The following is a 24310-nucleotide window of genomic DNA, read 5'->3' on the forward strand; positions in this document are numbered from 1 at the left end:
CGCTGAGACATCAAGCGGCAGGCCCACCCAGCTTTTAGTGTTGGGACAGCGTGAAGTTTGCTCTTGCATGTGTGCCACCGGCTGCGCCCTACTTCCTCCTGCAGGACTGGTTAAATATTAACACTGCGCCAGACGTATTTGGGCTGGAGGAAGGGGAGAGGCAATCCTTACCTCACCGCACCACGGGGACAATGTCAGGGCAGGCGTGTGCCCCGTGGCCCCACAGCTGAGAGGCGGCAGTGGCCAGTGCTCCCATCCCGCGGAGCCTCAGGCAGCTGCTTGCTGCCTCAGGGAGGTTTCCTTGGGACCAGGAGGTGAGGGCTGGCCCCCTTCGCCTCCCTTGGAACACCACCAGCCTCCTCCAGGGAGGAGGGTGAGAGCGGGGCCGTCGTCAAAGAGGAAGCAGTGGGAGACACCCTCTCGGCGCTCAGGGAAGTGATCCAGGTAACCCTGATCCAGGTAATCCTGATCCAAGTAACCCTTCTGGAGCTATTATTTGCTTCCCAGCAGAAGGAGCTGCCGGCTGAGAGATAATTTAACCCTCTCTTCTGCTTCTGGTTCAGCAGGGAAGCCTGCCCTGAGCTGGCAGCATTAGGGTGAGCTGAGGTATTTTGTGGCCCACATCTCCTCCTGTGCTCCCCAGCCTTTATGGCAGGTGTCCCCCACATTGCTTTGTGTCCCACAAAGCACCGGAGGCTCACTCTGTGCTGGGCTGGATCCAGCTGCCGCTCCTTTAGAGTGATATTATCAATACTATCCCCTTGCCTCTGGCATGGATGCGGGAGGGAGTAGGCTAAAAGCCGTGCCTGGCAGTGCTGGTGATGCGTCACCGCAGGCAGCTGCAGAGAAGGTGAAAAGCAGCTCAGGCCAAGGTATTTAATTCATCATTGTCCAAAATATCCTGTTTCATCTGGGGATTGGGTAATATTTCCAGGCCCTTTGAAAGTCCATTTTGAAACAAAGTAAAACAAGACTTCATAAATCCTTTCCCATCTCATTTTACTTCACCACAAGCTGTTTACTGATTTTGGTGTGAATTTGGGCATAAGATTCTAACAAGTTTACTCTTCTCCATAAAACTTTGCTCACCTCAGCTTGTGTTGGTGCAGCAGATTTGTAAGTGGAGGTATGAAGGCTGCTGCCCTGCCCGATGGAGTTCTCTCCAGGCCAGTAGGTCCTGCTTGGGAACACAGATTCCTGGAAAAGGACATGGGCCTGACTTTTGGATTTGTTTTCTGGTGCTTTAGCTGTGATATGACAGATAATACTAACTCTTAAAAAATCTACCGACTGATTTGTGTGTGTATGTGCTGAGAGCTATCACAGTGACAGAGCAAGGAGAAATCCCCCTGAGCTGTGCATGGTGATCCTCCTGCCCTGTCTGCCTGGTAGGGACTCCTATGCACATGAAACATGGAAGTGAGAAAAAATCAAAACCTTTCAAAACGCATAGGGCAAACCCAGACCAGCCTACAAACTAACCCCCCTCCCCACACTCAGGTGAAGAAATCAGCCCACAGGTTCAGCTCAAAATGTTGGTAAGTTGACAGGGCTGCCCTTTAAGCTCGCAAGGTAAACTGAAAGCTTGCAGAATGGGAAAACATGGAAGAAGCTGCCAGCTGAGCCCGTCAGGTGACAACTACTGCATTAAACACAGCGAGACCCCCTGCTTAAAGCACCGAGCAGCAAACAGAGCTCCTGCATAGCTTTATGCTGCAGCTGAACATGTTTGGAAAAACAGCAAAAATGGGTTCTGTTGGTTGCAATGGTGCAGTGGGCAGGGAAGGTCTGGGAGTGGGGCATTCCTTCCACACGGGCACCCTCTGAGAGACCCTGCCGTCCATCCCTGTCCCATCCCACCATTGCTGCTTTCACAGAAGCCCTGCTTGGAGTTAATAGAGGGTCTTCACACAAAACTGTGAAATTAACTGCTTGCTTAACGGCAGCAAAACAGCTGGGCCAGGGCTTTTGTGTTTTGTGCCTTGGTGTGGTTCTGGTTTTAGCAAAAGGGCAGTTAAAAAAGTATGCTTGTTACAGGAAACTCAGGGTGTCTCTGTAGTGATACTAATATGTTTGCATTGCACAGTGCTGTCACAAAGAACACCTCTGAAATCAAAACCACTTTCCTGACAAGAAGTTTGGGCTGGCCACAAAATCACATCTTCCGGCCTGTGCCCCTTTCATGAAGGCAAGTTTCAATTTTCCAGCTGAGAAGTTTGTAAACCAAGCAGTGCAGTCAGACTCTCTCCCACATATTTTGAGAGGAAGGAGAATAATATCACACAAGTGAACCAAAAACACTTAAAAAGCAGAAAATGCAGAAGTAAGGTGATGGTTCCCACCCACGCTCTGTATCTTATTTCTGACCACAGTGGAGATCTGGTAGTGTTTTATTTTGGGGTGTAAGAGGCACTCTCTGGTTCAGAGAAATAATTCTGGGGACCCTCTTTGCACTAGCAGCCTTTCTGAGTACTCATTCTGGGGAGCTGGGAGGAGATTTGGTGTTTCTCATCCTTGCTCCAAGGCAGGTGGGATGGAGAGACCAGGATGGCAGGAACTCTTTCTCCCAGCTGGGTGGCCCCTTGTGTGGTGAAGGTGTGACAGGACTGCCACGGTAATGATGGTACCAGGCTCTCCCTGGTAACGTATGAGTAGGAATCCTAGTTTTGGATTCCTACGTACAGAAAACATCAAACCAAACTTTTTGGGTGTAGCAGCAGATTGGGGTATATTTCCACTTCTTCTCCTGAAGGCTACCTGGCACAGGAGGCATCACTTTTCTGAGGAGCGGGAACAGCCCCTCTGAACAGAGTTCTGTGCCCCTCTGACCCCAGGGGAGTGGCTGGTGCCCTGCACAGGTGCCCTGCACAGTTGCCCTGCATGACAGAAAGTGATGGAGCACAGGATTCATTAGCCTGCCAGTGTGTCGCCGGCAGCATGGATGGCGCACCCACAATGCATGCAAAATTGAGGGCAGCTTAAATAATTATTTTTGCCAGCTGCTCATGATTAACTTTAATGATGCAGATGGAGCTCCCCTGACACAGTCAATCCTGAAGCAGTAATGTTGTAATAACCAGGAGGGACTAAGGGCACAAGATATGCAAGATCCATAGGGGGAGGTTTCTCTTCTGAAGGAAGCTCCTCTACTTCTTTTTAAACATCTGTTTTGAGAAAAGATACTGCTTTTCTTCCAAACCCTCCCTCATTTAATCTTCTCTACTTGTTGGTAATACAGGTCACATAAAGTCACATTTTATCACAAGACGCAAAAGCAGCAGCTCATTACCAAGTTTCTCAGTAAGTTCTGTCTTTCAGCTTCTTCTCAAGTATGCGGTGACTGCTGGTGGCTTTCTGCCTTAAGCACCAGGAGAGAATGCTCCAATGGAGAGGTTCCAGAAACTCATTTTACTTCCTCTCATCTTAACTGCCTCACTACCAGGTAGGACACATTCATAGCCCACGAAATGAGCCACTGTGGACAAAATGTGTGAACTAATTTTAAAGCTGTGCAAATGGGAGTTACTGATGATATTAGATTGAGCAGTCGGTCTGAGAGTAGGATTATTTAAACTGCTTGAAATGGTTAAGTTTGCATTTCAAGCCTGAATGATCGGATGCCTTAGGATGGGCTTCACTATGCAGGAGTGAGCAGTGTATGGGGTGGGCAGGAGAAGGGGAAGCTGCCCTTTCTCACGTCCTGTGACCCAAAATGATCCACTTATTTCTCCCTTTCCTGGCATTCATCTTCCTCCTGTCTGTTTGGGACTGCTTTTGAGGGGGCATCTGTAGAGAAGTCAATATCAGCAGTTGATTTTACTTCCAGAAATATGTTCAAGTTACCATTTTGCTAGTTTGCTTCCAGTTTACATTTCATATGATTGAATTTCAAAATGAATTCAGATAAAATGTATCTTGGTGGCAGAGCTCTAAAGAAAATGTGACTATAAAGTAACTAGTTGGGTAACAGAGATAAGGCTGATTTTTCTTTTTAATTATTGTCTAGCTGGGGTTTTAGTAGGCTCTGAAAGGAAGGATCTGCAATGGGATGAGAGGGAAGGTATTGTCATGGCTTAATAACTGATGAAAGGAAACACAGTGCAGGAATAAATGTTGACTTTTCTGAACAGGGTTGTGTTCCCAGAGGAGTTGCACAGGGATGTGTGGTATTCAACAAGCTCTTAAACAACCTAGTGAAAAGAAGTGAACTGTGAGGTGGCAGACTTTGCAGGTGGTGCAGAATTACTTAGGGCAGCCAAATCCAAAAAGAGACTAGAAAGATTTGCCAGAAAATGTCATGATGCCAAATGAGTAAGTAATAAGAGGCAGAAAACATTGAATGCAAATCATCACTTAGGTGAAAATGTCTAGTAGGGGAAAAAGATAGATACCTTGGGAAGAGTATATTTCTGAAAAAGCAAGAAAATTTCTTCAGCAAGGGAAATATAATGAAACCTGGTGTTATATAAATCCACAGAAAGCTTATCTCTTTTAAAGGCTAACAAAACTGGATGTCTTTTTAGCCTTTAAAAGATATAAGCTTTCTGTAGATGTTTTGTTAGCCATTCCATTTCAAAAAGGACATATTAGGTCTCAGAAATGTGTGGAATGTGACAGAGGTGATCAAAGGTATAAAGAGGCCTTCATTAGGATGGGATATTTTTCTGCTTGTGAAAAAGAAGAAATAGTTAAAATTTATTAAAATAATTAATTATATGGAAGTGAATGGTGAAATGGTTATTCACAATTTCTCGTAACAAAAAGGAACAATGGCAACCAGTAAAATTACCAGAAAGAAGATTTAAAGCAAACCAAAGAATGTAATTTTCCTCACAGGGTGTAAGTAAATAGTAAAGCTTATAGTCATTGAGTATGGGGGCTACCAAACTTTAAATAGGCTAAAAAAAAATCTAGAAACAAATATCATGGAGGGTACATAGGTGCAGATGCAATCATTGGCTCAAGAAGTTCCTAGATCTCTTATTCTTGGACACTGAGAAGTTATAACAAGGAAGCCTCAGTTTTTGTTTGTTCTGTTTCTTGCACTGTCTTCCTAACCATCCACAGCAGAGTACTACAAGTTTTAGAGGACTTCTGTTAGCCTTCACTAATGCTTTTAGTCAAGCACACATGCCATGGGTGTTTTATTGCCCCACCTGAAAGACATATTGGGGTGGCAGACATTGCCCACAGTAGAGCCATGGGAGCACACCCCAAAGGAGAGAGGAAAAGCACAGTGCGGAGACACAAGTGTTGCTCTTGAAAGAAGTATTGCTGCTCTTAGTATGCCAGGATTCACAAGGCTGGGCAGTGTGGCTAGGCTGCCAAGATGACAGCATGGCATAACTGGTTTGAGCATCCTCCTGGGTGGCATGGCATGCTCTTTGGCAGCAATAGCATTGCAGACCACGAGGCCGACATGCAGAGCATCCCAGCCTGCTGCCAGGATATTGGTGGTGGTGCAGTGGTGCTGTGGTGTCCCCAGCCTGGAGACTCTCACCGCTGGAGACAAGAGGCAATGTAGAAGGAGAGGAGTAGTCCGGCAGCAGAGCCAAGGGACAGCTGTCAAACAGTAAGAGAAGGGATGGGAAGACACAGTTGGGGGCTATGGAGAGATTTGTGTGCAGTGGGTGGAAATACATGTTGCTGAGTACCAGTAGACCAGTATTACTTGGCAGAAACATGCTATAAGCATTTTAAAAGTCTCCTTAACATAAGCTAGTAAACAAGCTAGTACTTCTCTCAGAATTTGACAAGCACGAACCTATTTTGGTTTTCAAAAAGCTCAGCTGCAGGGCTGTTTGTTGGTTTTTGAAATAAACTTGAGATGTGCTGAAGTTTAGGGTTCTGATGTCCTGAAGAAAAATCTTACCAAATCCAAAGCAATTTATTGCAGAGCTGTTGCTGAAGCAGTGTGCCAGCGATGAGACAGGGAAGGCAGAAGTCAAGGTGGGTGAGCAAGAGACTAAAGAAAGAGTGAAAAGAAAAAGGCATTTAAAACAGACTGGAAAGAAAAAACTGTAGAAATTCAAACAGAAATAGCAGGGTAGGAAGGGAGGAAGAAAGAGTCTAGATGCAACAACTGATGGATAAAAGGCAGCGTTTATGGGAGAGCAATATGGCTATAGTGGGGGAGATTATTTTGAAATATCATAATGGGGCTGGGAAAAAAATGGAATCATTGTGGCAAAAGGATAAGCCCATCCTGCCCTTTACTGTGCTGCATCTAGACAGGTCACACAGAAAAGACAGATTCAGCAGGGGAAAGGAGGGAAGGAAAAGAAGGTAGCCACGTCTTAGTGCCCTTGTCGCTGAAACCTTCAGCATGAGGAAGTGGTCCTTTAGAGTTATTTGAAGCATGGAAGAAAAAACATTGGTGGTGAAGGGCAAGGGCAGTTTTTTTGGCAAATGAGGTTCTCTCAGCGCAGGCATCGTCCAGGGAATGAGATGCATTTTTGTTTTGTCAAAACCCACAGTGAATTTGCGTGACGGAGTTCATGAGGAGTTGGTGTATACTCTGCATGCTGTTGGGAAGGACTGAGCGACTGGAATAACATAAAAACTTCCCAGTTTATGCAAACTTTCACCACTGGTGACTGTTTTATAAACATTTAGTGGTGTGCCTCAAAGAAGGTGTCCTAACTCAGCTTTCTTCTTCAAAAGCCAGGGGGTAATGCAGTATCAAAATACAGCCTAACATTTTCCTATTGGAAAGATGATACTTGCCTGAGTGGGATTTCTGGGGAAGGAGAGCAGATGTTAAACCAGCTGTTAAGAGCTGAACACGTAATTCCTGTAAAGCACAATGACAATCTAGCCCGAGGCCTTCATTTGTCTAAAAGCAACCACCTGCAAAATATTTTTAAAGCAATATGTAGATGAAACTAGCTCTAAAATTTTCTCCTTATTGCAAATAGCAAGGTCCATCAAAAGGACTTATAGCACTGGCTCAAGGCACTGGTAACTGTGTTTAGATCCCATTTCTGTCATGAATGTCCTCTTTGACCTTACACAAGTCACTGTATCAGTGTTTGTACATGGATTGGACAATGGAACACACTGTTGGTTCAGGACTACACGTGCTATTGCAGGATAAAAAAACAAATGCAAAAAGATAAAGAGGCAAAGTTAAAACCACTGGAAATGTTTTGGCAGCAGGTGGAGAAGGCTCATGAAGTTCCTTTTTGGTTGTGCTAGGGCTTTATGGAGATCTAAATGGAGGCAAGGTTGGGCTATGTCTTGCTCCTCCGTCCTCCTGCCACCTATAGAATCTCCACACAGGGCGTATGGACCTGTTCCCTAGCTCACGGAAGTTGGTGAAAGACCATATATTGCTCCAGCAGAGATGGTTGGTGGAAGAAGATGTAAATCCTACTATAACTATGGACAAATAAAAACCCAGAATCATAGAATAGTTCGGGTTGGAAGGGACCTTCAAAGGTCATCTAGTCCAACACCCCTGCAATGAGCAGGAACATCTTCCAACTAGATCAGGTATTATATTAGATAAATGAAGGAATAACTCATACCTACCTGCCTATACTGTCCCGATTGTCTGAAGAAAACAAAAGCAATATTAGCCATGTAATTTTAGAACTGATGATCACTGATTATTCATGTTTAGGGATAAATTTCAAGACTGTAATGAAACCCACAGACATGATCTCAGAGCAAATGATTACTTAACAGCTAGCAGTGTACTGAAAGTCACATCATTTGTTCAGAGCCATGGCAAATCATGGCTCCTTAAAAAAGAAAAGTGTTTGCACAGGCATGGAAATAAATTACAAATGCACTGAGATCAGTTTGGATTAAGAGGAGCAGCGTGGATAAGTATTGCAGCTCCTGTTTCATGAGCAGTTAAATGCATTTTGGTATTAACTCTAAGAAAGTTTGTTCATGCTACGTGTATCATCATGGTAGCTGTTTATGTCCACTTCAACGAGTCAGGAAGATTTCAAACAAAGTGTTAAAATCAACAAACTCAGCACATAAATGTATTGTAAGCACCAGAGATGCACAGGGAGTAGTATTGTAAAGGCTGGCTACAGTATGAGTCAGGAAAAGATAGGTAATTCAATGACACGTTTGAGCTTAGGACAGTGTCTCAACCCTGGTAATGTAAGTTATGAATGGAAATCATGACAACTGAATGCTGAGTATCAGGAAGAGGGCCATATCATGCAACAAATGGTCGCACTGAAATGCACGTCATCAGTGCATGCTCATTAGAAAGCCTGTAGTCCTGCAAATGATGCCATCCACAGACGTGTGGCCAATCCCTAACATTCAAAAGGAGACAAATAGAAAAGAGAGGAAATGGCTTTTAGGCATTTTGTTAACTATTTGTAAAGTAACAGTTTAAGGTATGCACATAGATTTGATTGATGAGTTCATCCTCAGGGTGTTTCATGTTTTAAAGCATTTCAGTTCACCTCTACAAGTCTAAAAGGAGCTTTGAATAAATGCCACTGGAAAAAAATGAGACATATAAGTTGAACAGAAATATGTTTTACTGTATCTTATCTGGCTTTATTAACTATCAGTGGAAGTGAAGTTTGCTTTTCATTTAATGTTTATTGCTCACACAGAGATATACTTTGGAGAATAAGGTGCATGGCAGAGGTAGCATAACCCAGGAAGGTGGAAAATTTTTGCAAAGGCTTTTGTAAACATGCAGGAACTCAGAGTCAATCATACAAAGAACCAAGGAAAGCTAGGTTTGCATAATCCCGCAAAACAAAGAATAAAAAGGCTTTTGTCTGTAAATATATGCAGTGGGTGGGAAGAAAGAGGGGAGCTATTTATATTAAAGAACAATTCTTGGCACAAACCTGGTTAGATATACAGTGCCTAGGATTAAATGTGAGCTGGGAATTAGAAAATGATGTGGACATTGGAGCAATGAGATTACAGACCCTATGTCCTGAGTGCGTTCACCGAGGCTCTGGTTGCAACGTTGTAACTGAGATTTGGCTCTGGTTCCATCTATACAACTATCAAGTATCTCTTTTGCGTGAAAAATTACAGCATATTCTCCCCTACTCATGTCAGCTATTGACTGAATGAAAATGAAATTTTCAATAATTTATGATTAATCCATTAATGAATAAAGTACCTAAAATGTACAAACCCTGAGTTGAATGAAATCTTTAAAATTCACTTCATTGACCTGAATACTCTTAGCAAAGGAGTAATGGTCATTTCAGACTTTCTTTCTCCTGGAAAATAGTTGAACACTTAAACTCAGGCCAAATTTGCAATCATGGGGTTTTAATTAAACTGCTATGGACTGTAGTATCTAATTGCTGTAATTATGCAAGCTACAGACTGAATTGTTAGAGTAGCACTGGCAGTCCTGATGCTTCCTCAGCATGAATGTTTCACAACAAGTGATGAAAATCTCACCGGTGAGGTAGATCTCACTGACAGGACTGCATGATTTGCAGGGTGCTTGTGAAAATTCCTTTTTTGGAGAGACACAGAATTTGAATGGACAAGGTCCTATGTAAATGGCCTAACGGTGATGTCAGCTCTGCTTGGAGCAGAGGATTAGGCTAGAGATTTCCTGAGGTCCCTTGCCACCAAAACCATTCAATTCCCCCAACAAAGAGAAGGTCTGTCACAGTGAGGTGCAGGTAAGCACTAGGACAAACGGGAGCAGACCTGAGCTTAGAGGTAGATGAAGAGACGACTTTATCTGTGGGGGATGAGGAAGAACTGTGCCCAGTGGGATGCATACAGAGCACAGGCAGTCCTCTGAGATAAACCTCAGTGACAGCAAGGTCTGCAATGGCAGCACTCTCCTTCCTCCTTCACTGCACCTGCAATCCACAGGGCTGGTGGTGGCAGTGACTTAGTAAAGGGACTAGGTATGACAGCATACCATTTTGGGCTCCCAATACAGGAAAGACACTGGTGAGCTGCTCTTTCAAGTCCTATTCCCTAAGACACCAATCAAATAATCTGGGATGTTCTTACGGTGTGAAGGTTTGTCCCTCATGAAGATTAGGGTATACAATGTTCTCTCTCTGAGCTTTAAGGTTTGCCCACCTTCAAAATGGCACAATTTCCCCTGGCTAATTCAGCAACTGAAGTCACAGCTGCTGCTTTGAAAAAGAGGGTCTCAGCCTTGCCCTTCCTTTACTTTTGGCTCGGTAGAAGCGAGTGCTTCTGCCTTCCCACACACAGGAGATCCACCATCTGCCTGGGCAACAGCTGTACCATCATTCCTCTGAGGATAATGGGAGGCTCTGGGTCTGTTGAGAAGGAAATAAAAACAAAATGTCTTCATTAGAAGGGAGCTTTAAGTTCTGAAAAATGGTAGCCAAAATTCATACTACTTTTTAAGGAAGAAAACGCATGAATTGCAGCAGCTCTAGTTAACAGAAAGCCTGAAAACATGGGTAAGTATGTATGTGATGCATGCATGAGAAATAAGGAAGAGGCAGATGAGCAGGGGAAAGAGCATAGAAGGATATATGCTGGGGCTGCAAAAAAGCAGTGGCAAGATGAGGTATGGAAAAGGGACCAGTTACAAACTCCTTTATTTATTTAAAGTCTAGAGAAGTCATGTATTTTCCTATTTAAAAGTGTAACCTTTTCTTTCAGCAAAATGATGAGGTTTTTAGTGAATCACTGAAGAGAGACATGTGATTTTGGAGTTGGAAGAGGAGAGACAAAAAACCAAATGCATCTTTAAAGAAAACCATTTAATCTAAGCTGGAGATGAAAGATCCATCTCAACTGGTTAAGATCTTTTAAACTATATAAACATGAACTTGGGTTTGTAATGACTGGCTTGGGGGTCCATTATAACAACGCAACATTTGACCACTGCTTACTGCTGCGGGATTAATATTACTCAGTTGCAATTTCAATTCACTGTGCATATCTGTAACTACTTACTGACAGGCATTATAGAAAATGAGACGAAAATCTTTTCCTGAATGCAACAGGTACTGACAACTGTCAGAGGTGAAGTGCCAGCTCAGCTGAATCAACAGCCTTTCCTGATAGATACATGACTAAGTGGTTAATACCCTAGTGCTCCTTGTGAATAATACTATTTGAACCAGGATGCCTGGCTTTTTGACCTTAAATTGCTGGCTGTAAAAATTAAGTCAAAGGCCTTTGGTTGTGGTGTTGTATATGTATTTACAGACTATGTCTTTTTCTTCCTATCAGGTCTTGGCTTTTGTTACTCTATTATACATGGCCCTAGTAATGCAACAGTCCTTGCTGGTTCAGAAGCCCGGTTTAACTGCACGGTGTCAGAAGGATGGGTAATTATCATTTGGCTGTCCAATGGAAACCCTGTCCTCACTGTCATCAATTCTCAAGGAGCTGTTGAAACATCAGACCGCTTCACATCTCAAAATTATACCAGTAGCAGTGAGTTTACCTCGGAGCTGATCATCCACAAAACCCAGCTGAGTGACTCTGGAAAAATCGAATGCAGCATCCAGCAAACTAGTGAGAGTGGCGTTGCATTTCTTTCTGTTCAAGGTGCGTATAGCCACCAATAGGAAGTTATTTTATTACACTGCATTTAAAGGAATCCTCTGATGAATTGCTCGAATTATCCGTGTGAAGGAGTACATGCTTTCATTTACCACCCTTTGCCTTCTGTCCTCCTTGCCTTAATTTTATCGTCAAAGCTGGTTTCAGACTCGCATTCAAAGTGCCATTAACACAGGTTATAGCTGCCCTTATTGTTTTCCCGTTGCATCTCTTATTTTTTATTGGATTGCATTAAAGTCCTCTGAAGGCAGTCAGTCAAAAATTATCTTGTCTAGAAATGGTATCAAGGCCAGGTTGGACAGAGCCTTGAGTGACATGGTCTAGTGTAAGGCGTACCTGCCTATGGCAGGGGGGTTGGAACTAGATGATCTTAAGGTTCTTTCCAATCCTAACAATTGTCTGATTCTATGGTATGGATTACCGCTATGCATATCTTTGTGCATGAACCGCCTGCTGTCTTTAGGGCAGGTCTGCCTTCTGCTTTCTGATGCAGGATTCAGTCTGTATCCAGCTTATCTGAGTTTGATTTAATGGCATTTAGAAGTAAAGCCCTTGAGACACAAGGTGACATTTTTCATGTGATTGCTGCTGCAAGCTACCATTTCCAAGGAATAAAAAGTTCCTTGGAACTTTTAATTTCTTTAATAACTTTAATAATATCAAGCCCCTGTATGCGAGACCCTTCATCCTCTCTGAAGCATCAGTAGTGACACAGTGCAGCCAGTAAAGCAAGATCTAACCACCAGATGCTGTCCATTTGTCAAAGTACTTCATGCAATGGCAACATCTCATCATCTACACATAAACCTTCCCTGATAAAAACTGAGCATACTTAAAACTTAGAGAGAAACACTATTATTTCATTATGTTGTCCTTCAGCTGGAAATATATCAGGATGGCTAAAAAGTATAATTTCCTGCCTTTTATTGGAAAGGTACTGATAGCTGAGACTTGTGCTTTAGACATACTGGACAATGTGTCCGTGAATAGATATAGACACGCAATTTTATCTGCATGTCTATATCATGCATATGGTATATCTGTGTTAATAATGCTTGGTTTTGACTTCATATCTGAAGGCACAGCTATTTCTGGGTAGCGAGATAAGATTTAAAACTATCAGCAGGAAAGCAATGCAGCCAAATATTCTGAAGGAACAAAACATCTTTTCCCTCCTACAGTTAATGGATCTTTATTCATCAAAAATAACACCTTAACAGTAAAAGAGAACAAAACAGTTGAAATTGTTTGTGAAGCCTTAGGATGGGCTCCAGCTCCAGACATTACCTGGATGGCAAATGACTCCTTCATTGATAAGTCGAGGTATGCTACCCAGCAAAGTCAAGGATCTAATGGCCTCCACAATGCTCTGAGCACCCTAACTTTGACTCCGACGGACACTGAGATTTTGACTTGTTTAGCTGACATAGAAGCACTCCCTAACCCTCAGAATGCATCTGTAACTCTTATTTTTGTCAATTCTGCTTTAGGTAAGTGAATGTTTGTTGTACTTTGCCTATACAGTAGTGCCTGTACTGTACTGCCTAGCCTATATTCAGAACTGTGCTTCTTGTTTTTTTTGTTTTGTTTTATTTTGAAGAGTCTTTTATTTGCAAATTAAACGCTATGAGATGTGCAAAAGTGATGGAATTAAGACCCAATAGTCACAACCTGATACATAGGTAGGGTTAAATTCATCTGTTAGAGGATGGTACAAGTCTAATGAACCACGAAGTCCAATTTATGACTAAGCAAGACAAACGAAGCAGTACATCTGCCACTGACTGGATTCACTGCTAAGAAAACCAACCTTTGCTCCTTGACCAAGTAAATATCTAATGAATTTAGACCTTCAATATCCTTGATAAGGCCATGTCTGCTATATGTTAACATAATTTGTTAGACCTCATTTACTCAAAGCCAAACCCCCAGGCAAAATTCTTCTTCATAATATCCAATACCAGTTTTACCAGTGACTTGGAAAAACACCCTGGATTTTACTCCCAGTGTCTGCACACAACCCAGAACAGATTTTGTACTAGCACTTCAGGTGCAAATAGAAAGTTCTCCATATGAGCAGTGACTGGGTGTGCTGGAGCTGTTGTAGTATGGTGATACTGTTCCCAGGGCTGCACTGAGGCTATCACCTAATTGCAGATGGTAGCATTTATATGTAGGAACTTCTATGCCATATACCTGTCACCAAGCTACTATAAGAAAGTCTTTGTATGTACGTGGTGTGTTCACCCATTAAAGAAAAAGAATCAGAAGCAGCTGCATATTTATGGGCCTTATCCCAAAGTCTGCTTAGATCAAAAAGCCATTAGGCCTGCTTCCCCCTTCCTAGCATAGTCTCTTTCACATCTAAGAGGAAGGTAAAAAATTTCCTGCAGCAACATATGTGGAATTCTTTGGATGGTGCACTTGGTTACTTTTAATTGCCTTTTATTAAAAAAAATTCAAGGTTGCTTTAATCCAAGCATGGATGTTGGGCAAATATCTCAAAAACAGTTAGCGAGACCTTTGGTAACCCTAAATATTTTCACTAAGGTTGTCAGCATTTTCTGTAGTGCTGCTGATCTTTGACCTCACTGACATCCTATGAAAATAAAATTCTGTGATCTAATACATTGATGGTGCTAGGAGGTTCATCAGGAAAAGGGTGATTTTAGCTGATCAGTGCTGCCCGTGTAGAACAAGGCAAGTGGGACTATCACTACAAATCTGCCTCACAATCTAACAGAATCCTATGAAAAATGTTTTTCTTTGCCAAACCGTAACACAAGAAGAGCAAGTAAGAGAAAGTATCTCCCTGTGGGTTAGCAGTGTTTAATGTAGACAAGGAAGACAATACCAAACTGTCCTTAGGAGCTTTTCTCTGTTGGCATTAGCCAAGTGTCACAACTGTCAGGTGGAGCAATCTCAAGGCAAACTAAACTTGAAGCACTAATTGCATGGCAGGGAGCTGAGGTTACTGGGTACAGGCACACTGCCTCCTATGGTGACATAGTCCACGCTTTTATTAGCCTTATCCTGTGGAACAGAAAATGCATAGATTATAGAGAGGTTTTTTGCAATGGGTCTGTGAATCTCAAGCTGTCTTCTGTAAAGAGTAGGGCCTTGACTCCATGTTTCTTTTTATGATGTGGCAAGCATCGTGAACTTCTATACTCGTGCTGACATCTTCTCTTGATGAACTGATTCTTCTCCTGTAATGGGTGAACGTGGCACACACAAAGACATTCTTACAGTGGACTGATGAGGGGTTTGATATAGAAGTTTCGACATATAAACAAGTGAGGAGGTTGAGTAACTGTGCCTTTTATTTTAAGTATGAGTCATTATTAACAAGCCTTTTTCAGAAGTACTTGCTTTGCAACGCAATTGAAAAGGTCATTTCACCATTCTTAATATGACTTTTTTGTAGTTACATTGATCCCAATTACTGACTAAGCAAAATAGAACTATCCCGAGGAAATTAATAAATTCCCCTGCCTACTCATTTGCGAAGTACTGAGGTATCCACCCTCAGTTTCCATAGCTACACGTTGTAAATCAGAAGAGGAGAAAAACAGATGTCATGAAGCACAATTAGTGTATAATTAGTGATTGTATAGGACCATCATTCACTTCTCTTTGGAAAAATCATTGCGCAGCGGCAGACACTCAAAATTTGTCAGGATATGAGAATATGAAGTCATGGCATTTATGACAGAGGAAGGTATATAATGTATATATCGCACTTGAAATCTCAGAGCTTGTCTGACTTTTCATATACAGACTGAGCCTTAGCTGTTGTCATGAGAGAATATGAGTAGCTTCAAATATCTAAGAAGTCCTTCCCAAAACTACTGTAATATCAGTTTCAGCCTTCACTTAAAAGCTTTGAGGAATCAAATTCCTCCGTGTTCCTCACAAGAAATACCCATCCATTCACAAAGCACTGCAATCAAAAATCAAGCCCCTTGAGCCAGCCATCTCCTGGTCAATGAATGTCCTACATTCCTGTACCTCTAGACCAGTCTTAACCTCAGACCTTTTGACCTTTCCATACAAGATCATGCATTTTTATGTCAGTCGCTCCTGCTCCAGAGTCACCTCACTCACTCAGTGGTGTTCAGCTGACCCCCAAATTTGGGAACTTCTGTGGTTTTATCCCAGCAGATGCATTCACAGAGCTGTTACTGGGAAATGGGGTCCATGGCAGAGTCCCTTGGCTGGGCCCAAGCTCTTTAGCTTCAGTGTTGACTTCATGTGGCCTTTGACCTGTAGGAGATAGGGAATATGCCATGAACCTGATCTTCCTTTGCTGTTTAAGGTAGCCGGAAAGCTCTGAAGTGTCCAAGAAATGATGTGCAGCCTTTTCTGGTTTCTCATTTCTCTTTGGTCACCAGCATGTGCTAGCAAAAATCCCCTTTTCTGAAGATACTTAGCCTGGGTAATTTTTTGGGCAGCTTTGGGAGGATCCAGAGGTCTGGTAGCAGCAGAGAATGGGCCCTATAGAATGAGAAAGTGGCTTTGTCCACGCTAAGAACCTCATGTAATTTGGTATGGATTTATTAATGAGGATAAAAGGGGTTTAATGCCCTCATGCTTTAGTGTCCCTCTCTTGCAACCCTACTTGCGTGTTGAGCTAACAGCTATGCATTCATACCTGTTGGTCCCAGGTCCAGTTTCTTTCTGGATCCTCTGAAACTGGGGAAAAATTACAGCACTGAAGTGCTGGAAGTGTTTGTGTTGTATACTGTCTTTCTTGCCTCAGCTCTGTAGATCCTCTTGCGGCATGTAACCTGAACCTGTCAGGGAGCAAAATACCTTGGTGTGGCAGCCAGCCTGGAGGTATGGGCCAGTACAGGTGTGTTTAGCGCTTCCCTTTACGCTAAGATTAAGCTTTCCCCAACAGCAAAGTAGCTCTCTTTCATATTTAAGGCAACTTGAAATCCCTGTGGCATGCTTTATGGAACAAAATATGATAAAATATACATATTTGTTTCGGTATTGCTAGATAAAAATATTATGAATGAGTTTATCATCAATTGTCATCACAACTGATTGCAGCCTACAGAATTAACTACTTTGCAAGGGAAATTTTGCAAGGGAATAGACCCAACACTGTGCAGTTACTCATCACCTACATTGCTGCAGTACTTTTTCCAGAGGCTGTCAACTAAATATGGCCATGCAGCCATTAACTGGGACCTCTAACGAGGACATGACAATCATAAACCCATTGTGAGAGAATGGGCTTTGTCAAGTTTGGATGTTTCTCACCTGTAATTTGGATTGGAAGCTTGTTTCTAAATAACTGTCAAATTTATTTTGGGGCTGCTTTTCAAAGGGTAGTCAAATTAGGGGTGCTTCTGAAGTACTTGGTCAAAACAGAGGGACAGAATGATGTGACAATCCCAAGACGGAATTCTTCAGAAAATCATATCTACAGGCTAGAGATCTCCATCTGTACTAGTTACCTAAGACTATTGCCGTGGCCATTGGGAGAAATAGATACTTCTTCAGTGCTGTTCATCTTACCAAAAGGAACACATGCACAGTTTGCCAAATTAATTCTAACCCAAAGCACCCATTTTCTCTCCATTGACAAGAGCAGCTAGGCAAGACACTTAGTATCTGCAGTAGATCTAAATTGAATCTTAACCCTTCTCCCTGACCCCAAATGTCTCCAAAGGATGCTGGGAGGCCCAGCATATCTACAAAATAAAGTTTAGGTTGGAAGACTGCAACCCTCTATTTCTCAGAGAAAAAGTAGCAGTGGGAAAAGTTGTAATTGCAATAAAGAATTTGCATTTGGAAACATCTTAAATTCTTGGGCGCCATCCACAAATACAGAGGCCATCATTTGGAGAGCACAGACTCCTTGTTAAATAATCAACAAGCGGTTAATAGCTGCTCACAGAAAAGGTAAATATGCTGAAAAGGATATTTTGAGGCTATGAGACTATAATGTTTCTCCATTTAATTTAACAGAAAATAATTACAGTGAAGACAACAGAAGCGCATGGGTTATTGTACTTGCAGTTGTGCTTTCATTTCTTGGTATTGTTCTTCTGATCGTTATTATCGTGGTTGTTGTACGCTGCTGCTGCCTAAAGAAGAAAGGTAAGTGGTGTATACATTATATACATCTTCCCAGTTGGCCTATCCATTAAAAAGTACCTTCAATTATATATAGATTTCCTATTTGTGTCAGCTCTGGTGCTGTACAAAGACCTGTAAGCAGAAGTGTGAACAGACAGATCCTGCTCTTAACCATGACCTGGTTAAGATGCTCCTTACTTTCATAGAATCATCATAGAATCATAGAATGGTTTGGGTTGGAAGGGACCTTAAAGATCTTCTAGTTCCCTCCCTGCCGCCATAGGCAGGGGCACCTTCCACTAGACCAGGTTGCTCAAAGCCCCGTCCAACCTGGCCTTGAACATTTCCAGGGACTGGGCAGCCACAGCTTCTCTGGGCAACCTGTTCCTGTGCCTTACCATGCTCATAGTGAAGATTTTCTTCCTAATATCTAATCTAAATCTACCCTCTTTCAGTTTAAAGCCATTCCACCTTGTCCTGTCCCTACATACCCTTGCAAAAATTCCTCTCCAGCTTTCTTGTAGCCCCCACTTTAGGTAGGGGGGCCTACAAGGTTAGGCTGCCAAAAGGTCTCCCTGGAGCCTTCTCTCAGCCCAGCTCTCAACCCAGAGTTACAAGCCCAACTCTCTCAGCCTTTCCCCTTGCTGTTTCTTTTATAAATTGGCTCCAAAGTAATCAGTGTCAGCCATTCACATTAACTAGAAAGGTGATGTGTTTTTCAGGAACACGTTAACTTTCAATGATGTTTAGTTCCTCTGCTGAGGTTCTTTGTTGGTGCAAACCTTCAGTGCTCTGTGCCTATTTCTGATTTCTGCATAAGCTGTTCTGCAGGGACGTTGCACGATTTTGTAAACAGAGGGGAGAGATGCTCCTGTGGTAGCTGTAATACAGTGCACGCCCTAAGAGGAGCCCTATAGTAGGTCACAATTTAGTTTCCTGCATTTTAAACACTTTTTTTTTTCCCCCTCTTTTCTCAGGTTCTACATATCAAAATGAAATAAGGTGAGCTGGATGAGGCAGGAGAATTTTTCCTTTAACTGAACTCTTTCAGGCTGCCACAGGATGGTGAGAAGGATGTGCCAGTTTCCATTCCCCACCACCCAGCACTCCCTGGATGCTTGGGTGCTGTCCTGCTGTGTGACCTTGTCCATTCCTGTATGCACAGAAGGGGAAGGAGTGGGGGGCAAGTATGCAGGGAAAGGGACTGCCTGTAGGGGTGAAAATCGAGGGCCATAGCTCGCAGCATGTTGCAAACGCTGGGTAAAAAGAATCAAAATCCTGGAAACAAACGCCACCTCTCCGATTCAGCAAGCACAGAAATTACGAACAAAATACACTCCTGCCGAAGCTGGTGGACAAAGCAAATCCTTAAAGACTAGATATGTCCCCAGGTGCCCGGCGGAGGACAGGGAGTGAGCTCTGCTTGCACCGTGGTGCTGCCTGCAGCGAACCGGGCGATTGCCGGCGCCGCCACAGGAGGTCACTGCGGGCTCGGCAGCTCTGCTTGGGCGGCTGCGGGGATGAGGAGGGGGGATCCCTGCCCTTCCAGCGGGCAGCTTTGTTGCAGACTCAGTGGGGTAGACGGGCAGGCAAATTAGGCCGTCAACCCTGCTCTTTTTGTTACCGTTAGACTGATAAAAATTAAATAAAGCTGCCCCGATGATGAGAGTCAACGCTTAATCAAGCGATTATCAGTCACACTGTTGGTACATTATTGCATTGAGTTGGAAAACCTTAGAAATCATGTGCTGATGGTTATCAGCATTAAGATTCTATTTATCGGCGCCAGTGTGGCTGTGACAGCGACGTCAGTGGGGTTATTTGGAGTTATTTTTTCTAAGCTTCTAGGCACAACTGTAAATTCATATTCTGCCTACACTTGTGGGGCTTTTAACTCCCTGTCTCTAAATGAATTTACAAAACATTGCACCATGTTGCTTTGCACTGCAGGAATAGCTAGCTTCATTAATGGCCTCTTGCGGAGAAATTTTGTGAAGGTCTGTTGACAGATTTCCATTTATAAAGCACTTTATTGATACAAAACAAAATAAGGAGATTAGAGAAACACTATTTTCTCCTGAGAAAGTCATGCTAATCATGCCATGCCATACTAGTAAACTTCCACATGATTTCTTAGTTTGTGATGCTAAGCTGACCATTTTACTAAATGCAGTTATATGAATAGGGCAGGTCTAAACCAGCAGGGAATGGCAGGCCAAAAGCAGGTACAACTTGCATAACAGTTTTGCTATGAATAAAGTCCTAAAAAGCCTTTATACTGGGATTCTGACTTGGTTCTGTCAAAAGCAGAAGTGTTAACCCTGCTAAGGCAAAAATCAATTGAACATGCAGGGAAGTATCTGCCCCACAGTGGGTCCTAGTATGGCTGGGTCTGTGTCCTTCCCAGAACCCTACCTCGCTGATGTGGGTCTGCGCAGCGCTTTCTTTCAGACAACCTGAACAGAAAAGGTCCTATTTTCCCATTAATTTTAAACATGAGTTGTTGTACTGACTTCATAAATGTTGCTTACACTTCGAAAGTTAAGCAAATGCTTAACCAAATACATAAACATGGGGATGAGTCCAGGTTTTATGGCTCAGCTCGGACTTACTTACAAACTCAGTGCTGCAGTTCTGCAAAGTTTTAGCATGTGTAAATAATGACACTGAAATCACAGGAATTATTTACAATAACTTACAGATTTTGTAGGTTAAGTGTTTTTTTCGTGGGGAGAACCTACCTGCAGTAGAATGATGATTGTCCCCATTTTGGAAGCTGTGTAGTAGTAGTGAAGAAGTGGTGAGGCTAAAGAACATTGCTTTACTTCCAGCGTTTGTTTTTGACTTGGCGGGCTATCTTTCTGTACCTCCTACACTTTTTTGGTAGCTGTTTTTGATTTGGCTACTACACTGAGTTTGTTGAGATCTAAGGATCAGATAAAATAGACAGTACAGTATCATGTAGCATGTGGAGGTGACATTCCTAAACAACTGCTCTTGTCTTCTAGCAACCATGACAGGTTTCTTAGTGGTATCTAACATGTTTATCTCCTAAAAAAGCCACTGATGCACCTGGCTCATCAGATCCACATGTGCATCAGTAATGCTTATCTGAAGCTCTAAGGGCCTGCAAATTCTCACTAAACATAAAATAGTAAATGCAGCAGTTTCCACAAATATTGCTAACCAAGAATATTTCCCCCTTCCCCTACAAGTCCCTGGGTTGTCAGAATCCTGTGTCATTTTGTGCTTGCCACACCAGAAACTGAGGCAGAGATGGACCTGGGACTATTCTGAAGTCTGTGGTAGAATCCTAGAATCATAGAATAGTTAGGGTTGGAAAGGACCTTAAGATCATCTAGTCCCAACCCCTTGTCATGGGCAGGGACACCACACACTAAACCATGTCACCCAAGACTCTGTCCAGGAGCGTTCACGGCTTCCTTGGGCAACCTGTTCCAGTGCCTCACCACCCTCACAGTAAAGAACCTCTTCCTTATATCTAATCTAAACTTCCCCTGTTTAAGTTTGAACCTGTTACCCCTTGTCCTACCACTACAGTCCCTAATGAAGAGTCCCTCCCCAGCATCCTTATACGCCCCCTTCAGATACTGGAAGGTTGCTATGAGGTCTCCACGCAGCCTTCTCTTCTCCAGGCTGAACAGCCCCAACTTTCTCAGCCTGTCTTCACACAGGAGGTACTCCAGCCCCTGATCATCCTCGTGGCCCTCCTGTGGACTTGCTCCATCAGTTCCATGTCCTTCTTATGCTGAGGACACCAGAACTGCACATGATACTCCAAGTGAGGTCTCACGAGAGCAGAGTAGAGGGGCAGGATCACCTCCTTTGACCTGCTGGTCACGCTTCTTTTGATGCAGCCCAGGATACGGTTGGTTTCTGGGCTGCGAGCACACACTGAACTTGGCTCATGTGAAGTTTCTCACCAATCAACACCCCCAAGTCATCTCCGCAGGGCTGCTCAGAGTCTCATCTCTGCCCAACCCGTAGCTGTGCCTGGGATTGCCCCGACCCAGGTGTAGGACCTTGCACTTGGCTTGATTGAACTTCATGAGCTTGGCATTGGCCACCTCTCAAGCATGTCCAGGTCCCTCTGGATGACATCCCTTCCCTCCAGCATATCAACTGAACCACACAGCTTGGTGTCGTTGGCAAACTTGATGAGGGTTCACTCAATCCCACTGTCCAAATCACTGACAAAGATGTTGAAAAAGATAAGCATTACTGATGCACATGTGGATCTGATGAGCCAGGTTCATCAGTGGCTTTTTTAGGAGATAAACATGTTAGATACCACTAAGAAACCTGTCATGGTTGCTAGAAGACAAGAGCAGTTGTTTAGGAATATCACCTCCACATGCTACATGATACTGTACTGCCTATTTTATCTGAACAGATGAATAGTACATCTCTTCTAGCATATAAGTTTTGAGTAAAAAGGCGCTTTTTTTCTCACTGTGCAGCTATGCAGGTGAAGATTAACTTTGGAGAGTACAGATGAATCACTTGGGAGGTAACTGTGGTGATGTGAGATAACATGCTTTGTTTTGGCGACTGGGGGGGACTCAAACCACAAAAATGATGAGCTGTCACAGGTGACCTAGCTGGTGTTCCATTATTGAGCCACTAAATATCCTGTAATTTAGAATTAGAAATCAGAATTAATTTCCTACAAAACCTATGATCTGGAACAGAGTCTTCACTCTTTGAAGATTGCTCACTTTATTTTCCTGCTTTCTGATAATGATGGAACTTTCTAAATGGAATTTCACAGGTAATACTTATATGGGACAAGATTTGTACTAGCTAATTACTTGGAAGGCCCAGATATACTTTGCACCTATTTTTCCAGAAGTAAGGCATATACTTTTTTTCTCTGTAACCTACTACCCAAGAGTTCTCGTATTATAATGAAGTTCTAATCACAGGCCTTTTTGTTTCTAGAAAAGTTTCAGCTGAGAAGAACAAAGATGGTGATTTGGAAAACAGGCAAAGGCATGGTAGTGAAAATCCGGGATATATTCCAGAAGAACTGTGGAACACAGAACAAAGCCCAAGTGAGTGTAAACTGACACATATTGTCAAACTCCTTCTCAGTATAGGCATTTTGGACAACATGGCAAGCAATTACAAGATTTCATAATACTTTGTGAAGGACTTGTGCTTGGTCTGAACCTCTTCAGAATATTTCAGATTTTCTAGAGTGTGGTCCTTCAAAATTCTTGAGAAAATATGAAAGTTCATTGCGGTTGAGTTTAGTTTTAGTTCTGGGTTTGTTTTTCAAATGCCTTTATTCTTCAAAATATCTCCTGGGGCCAGAGGTAGGAGTACTGGATTCCCATACGATAGTAAATTTAGGCAGTATTTTGTAGTTGGTCTGTAAAAACAAAAAAATCCACCACCACAAGAAAAAAGAAAAGAAAAGAAAAAAGAAAAGAAAGAAAAGGAAAGGAAAGGAAAGGAAAGGAAAGGAAAGAAAAGAAAAGAAAAGAAAAGAAAAGAAAAGAAAAGAAAAGAAAAGAAAAGAAAAGAAAAGAAAAGAAAAGAAAAGAAAAGAAAAGAAAAGAAGTTCAAAAAGGCAGTTAGTGAACTATGATCTTACTGATAAATGACTAAGGCATTATAAATTCTAGTCTTTAAGCACAAAGACTCTTCAAAAGCAAATGTAAATCTCCACCACATCATTACCCACCACTTGCATTTATAACCACATTATTATCAAAGCATTTAATCAAACACTTAATGACATAAAATTATCATGCAGAGTCTATAATCCAGGCATACATCCTTTTCTCTCTGGCAAATAAATTGTGAAGAAATAAGTACAGTGGAAAGATTTCAAGAGCATGTAGTATTGTAAAATGTAACAGTTATAAAAAAAAAAAGGAAAACTAAATAAACCTGGACAAACCAATTCCACTGGGTCCTAGATGGGCTCCTTTCCTAGTCATTAGTGTGCTGGGTTGACCTTGGCTGGCCACTAAGTGCTCAACAAGTTGCTCTATCAGTTCCCCTTCCCAGCAGGACAGGGGAAGAAAATATGATGGAAAAGTCAAGATAAGGAGGGGGAGACGACTCACCAATTACTGTCACAGGCAAAGCAGACTCCACTTGAGAAAGATTAATTTAATTTATTGCCAATTAATAATAGAGTAGGATAATGAGAAAGAAAATCAAACCTAAAACCACCTCCCCCACTCCCACTTCTTCCAAGGCTCAACTTCCCTCCTACCTCATCTACCTCCTCCCCACAAGCAGCGCAGCGGGGACAGGGAATGCAGGCTGTGGTCAGTCCAAAACACACTGTCTCTGCCACTTGTTCCTTCTCACACTCTTGCTGTGCTCCAGCATGGGTTCTTCCCACAGAATGCAGTCCTTCACGAACTTGTCCATGTGGATCCTTACCCCACAGGCTGCAGTTCTTCAAGAACTTCTCCAGCATGGGTCCTTTCCATGGTACAGTCCTTCAGGAATGGAGTGCTCAGGCATGGGTCCCCCGTAGGGTCACAGTTCCTGACAGAAAATGTGCTCCTGCTTGTGTTCACAGGCCACAGCTCCTCCCAGGAGCCTGCTCCAGTGTGGGCTCTCCACAGACCGTAGCTTCCCCCTGAGCAGATGTGGTCCTCCACAAGATGCAGGTGGTTATCTGCTCCGCCAGGGACCTCCATGGGCTGCG

At 42.8% G+C, this 24310-nt stretch overlaps 1 protein-coding gene across 1 annotated transcript in view; it reads left to right on the forward strand.

Moving 5' to 3' along the window:
• Positions 1-24310, forward strand: part of IGSF5 (immunoglobulin superfamily member 5) — a 46663-nt gene that overhangs the window by 13038 nt on the left and 9315 nt on the right. The window contains exons 2-7 of the mRNA XM_030476393.1: positions 3319-3442; positions 11188-11508; positions 12705-13013; positions 17506-17637; positions 18594-18618; positions 22579-22691. Of these exons, the coding sequence (XP_030332253.1) occupies positions 3385-3442; positions 11188-11508; positions 12705-13013; positions 17506-17637; positions 18594-18618; positions 22579-22691 (958 nt within the window). The 5' untranslated portion in view covers positions 3319-3384. The remainder of the gene's footprint in view (positions 1-3318; positions 3443-11187; positions 11509-12704; positions 13014-17505; positions 17638-18593; positions 18619-22578; positions 22692-24310) is intronic.

The sequence above is a fragment of the Strigops habroptila genome, chromosome 2, assembly GCF_004027225.2.
Source record: "Strigops habroptila isolate Jane chromosome 2, bStrHab1.2.pri, whole genome shotgun sequence".
Classification (NCBI taxonomy): Eukaryota; Metazoa; Chordata; class Aves; order Psittaciformes; family Psittacidae; genus Strigops; species Strigops habroptila.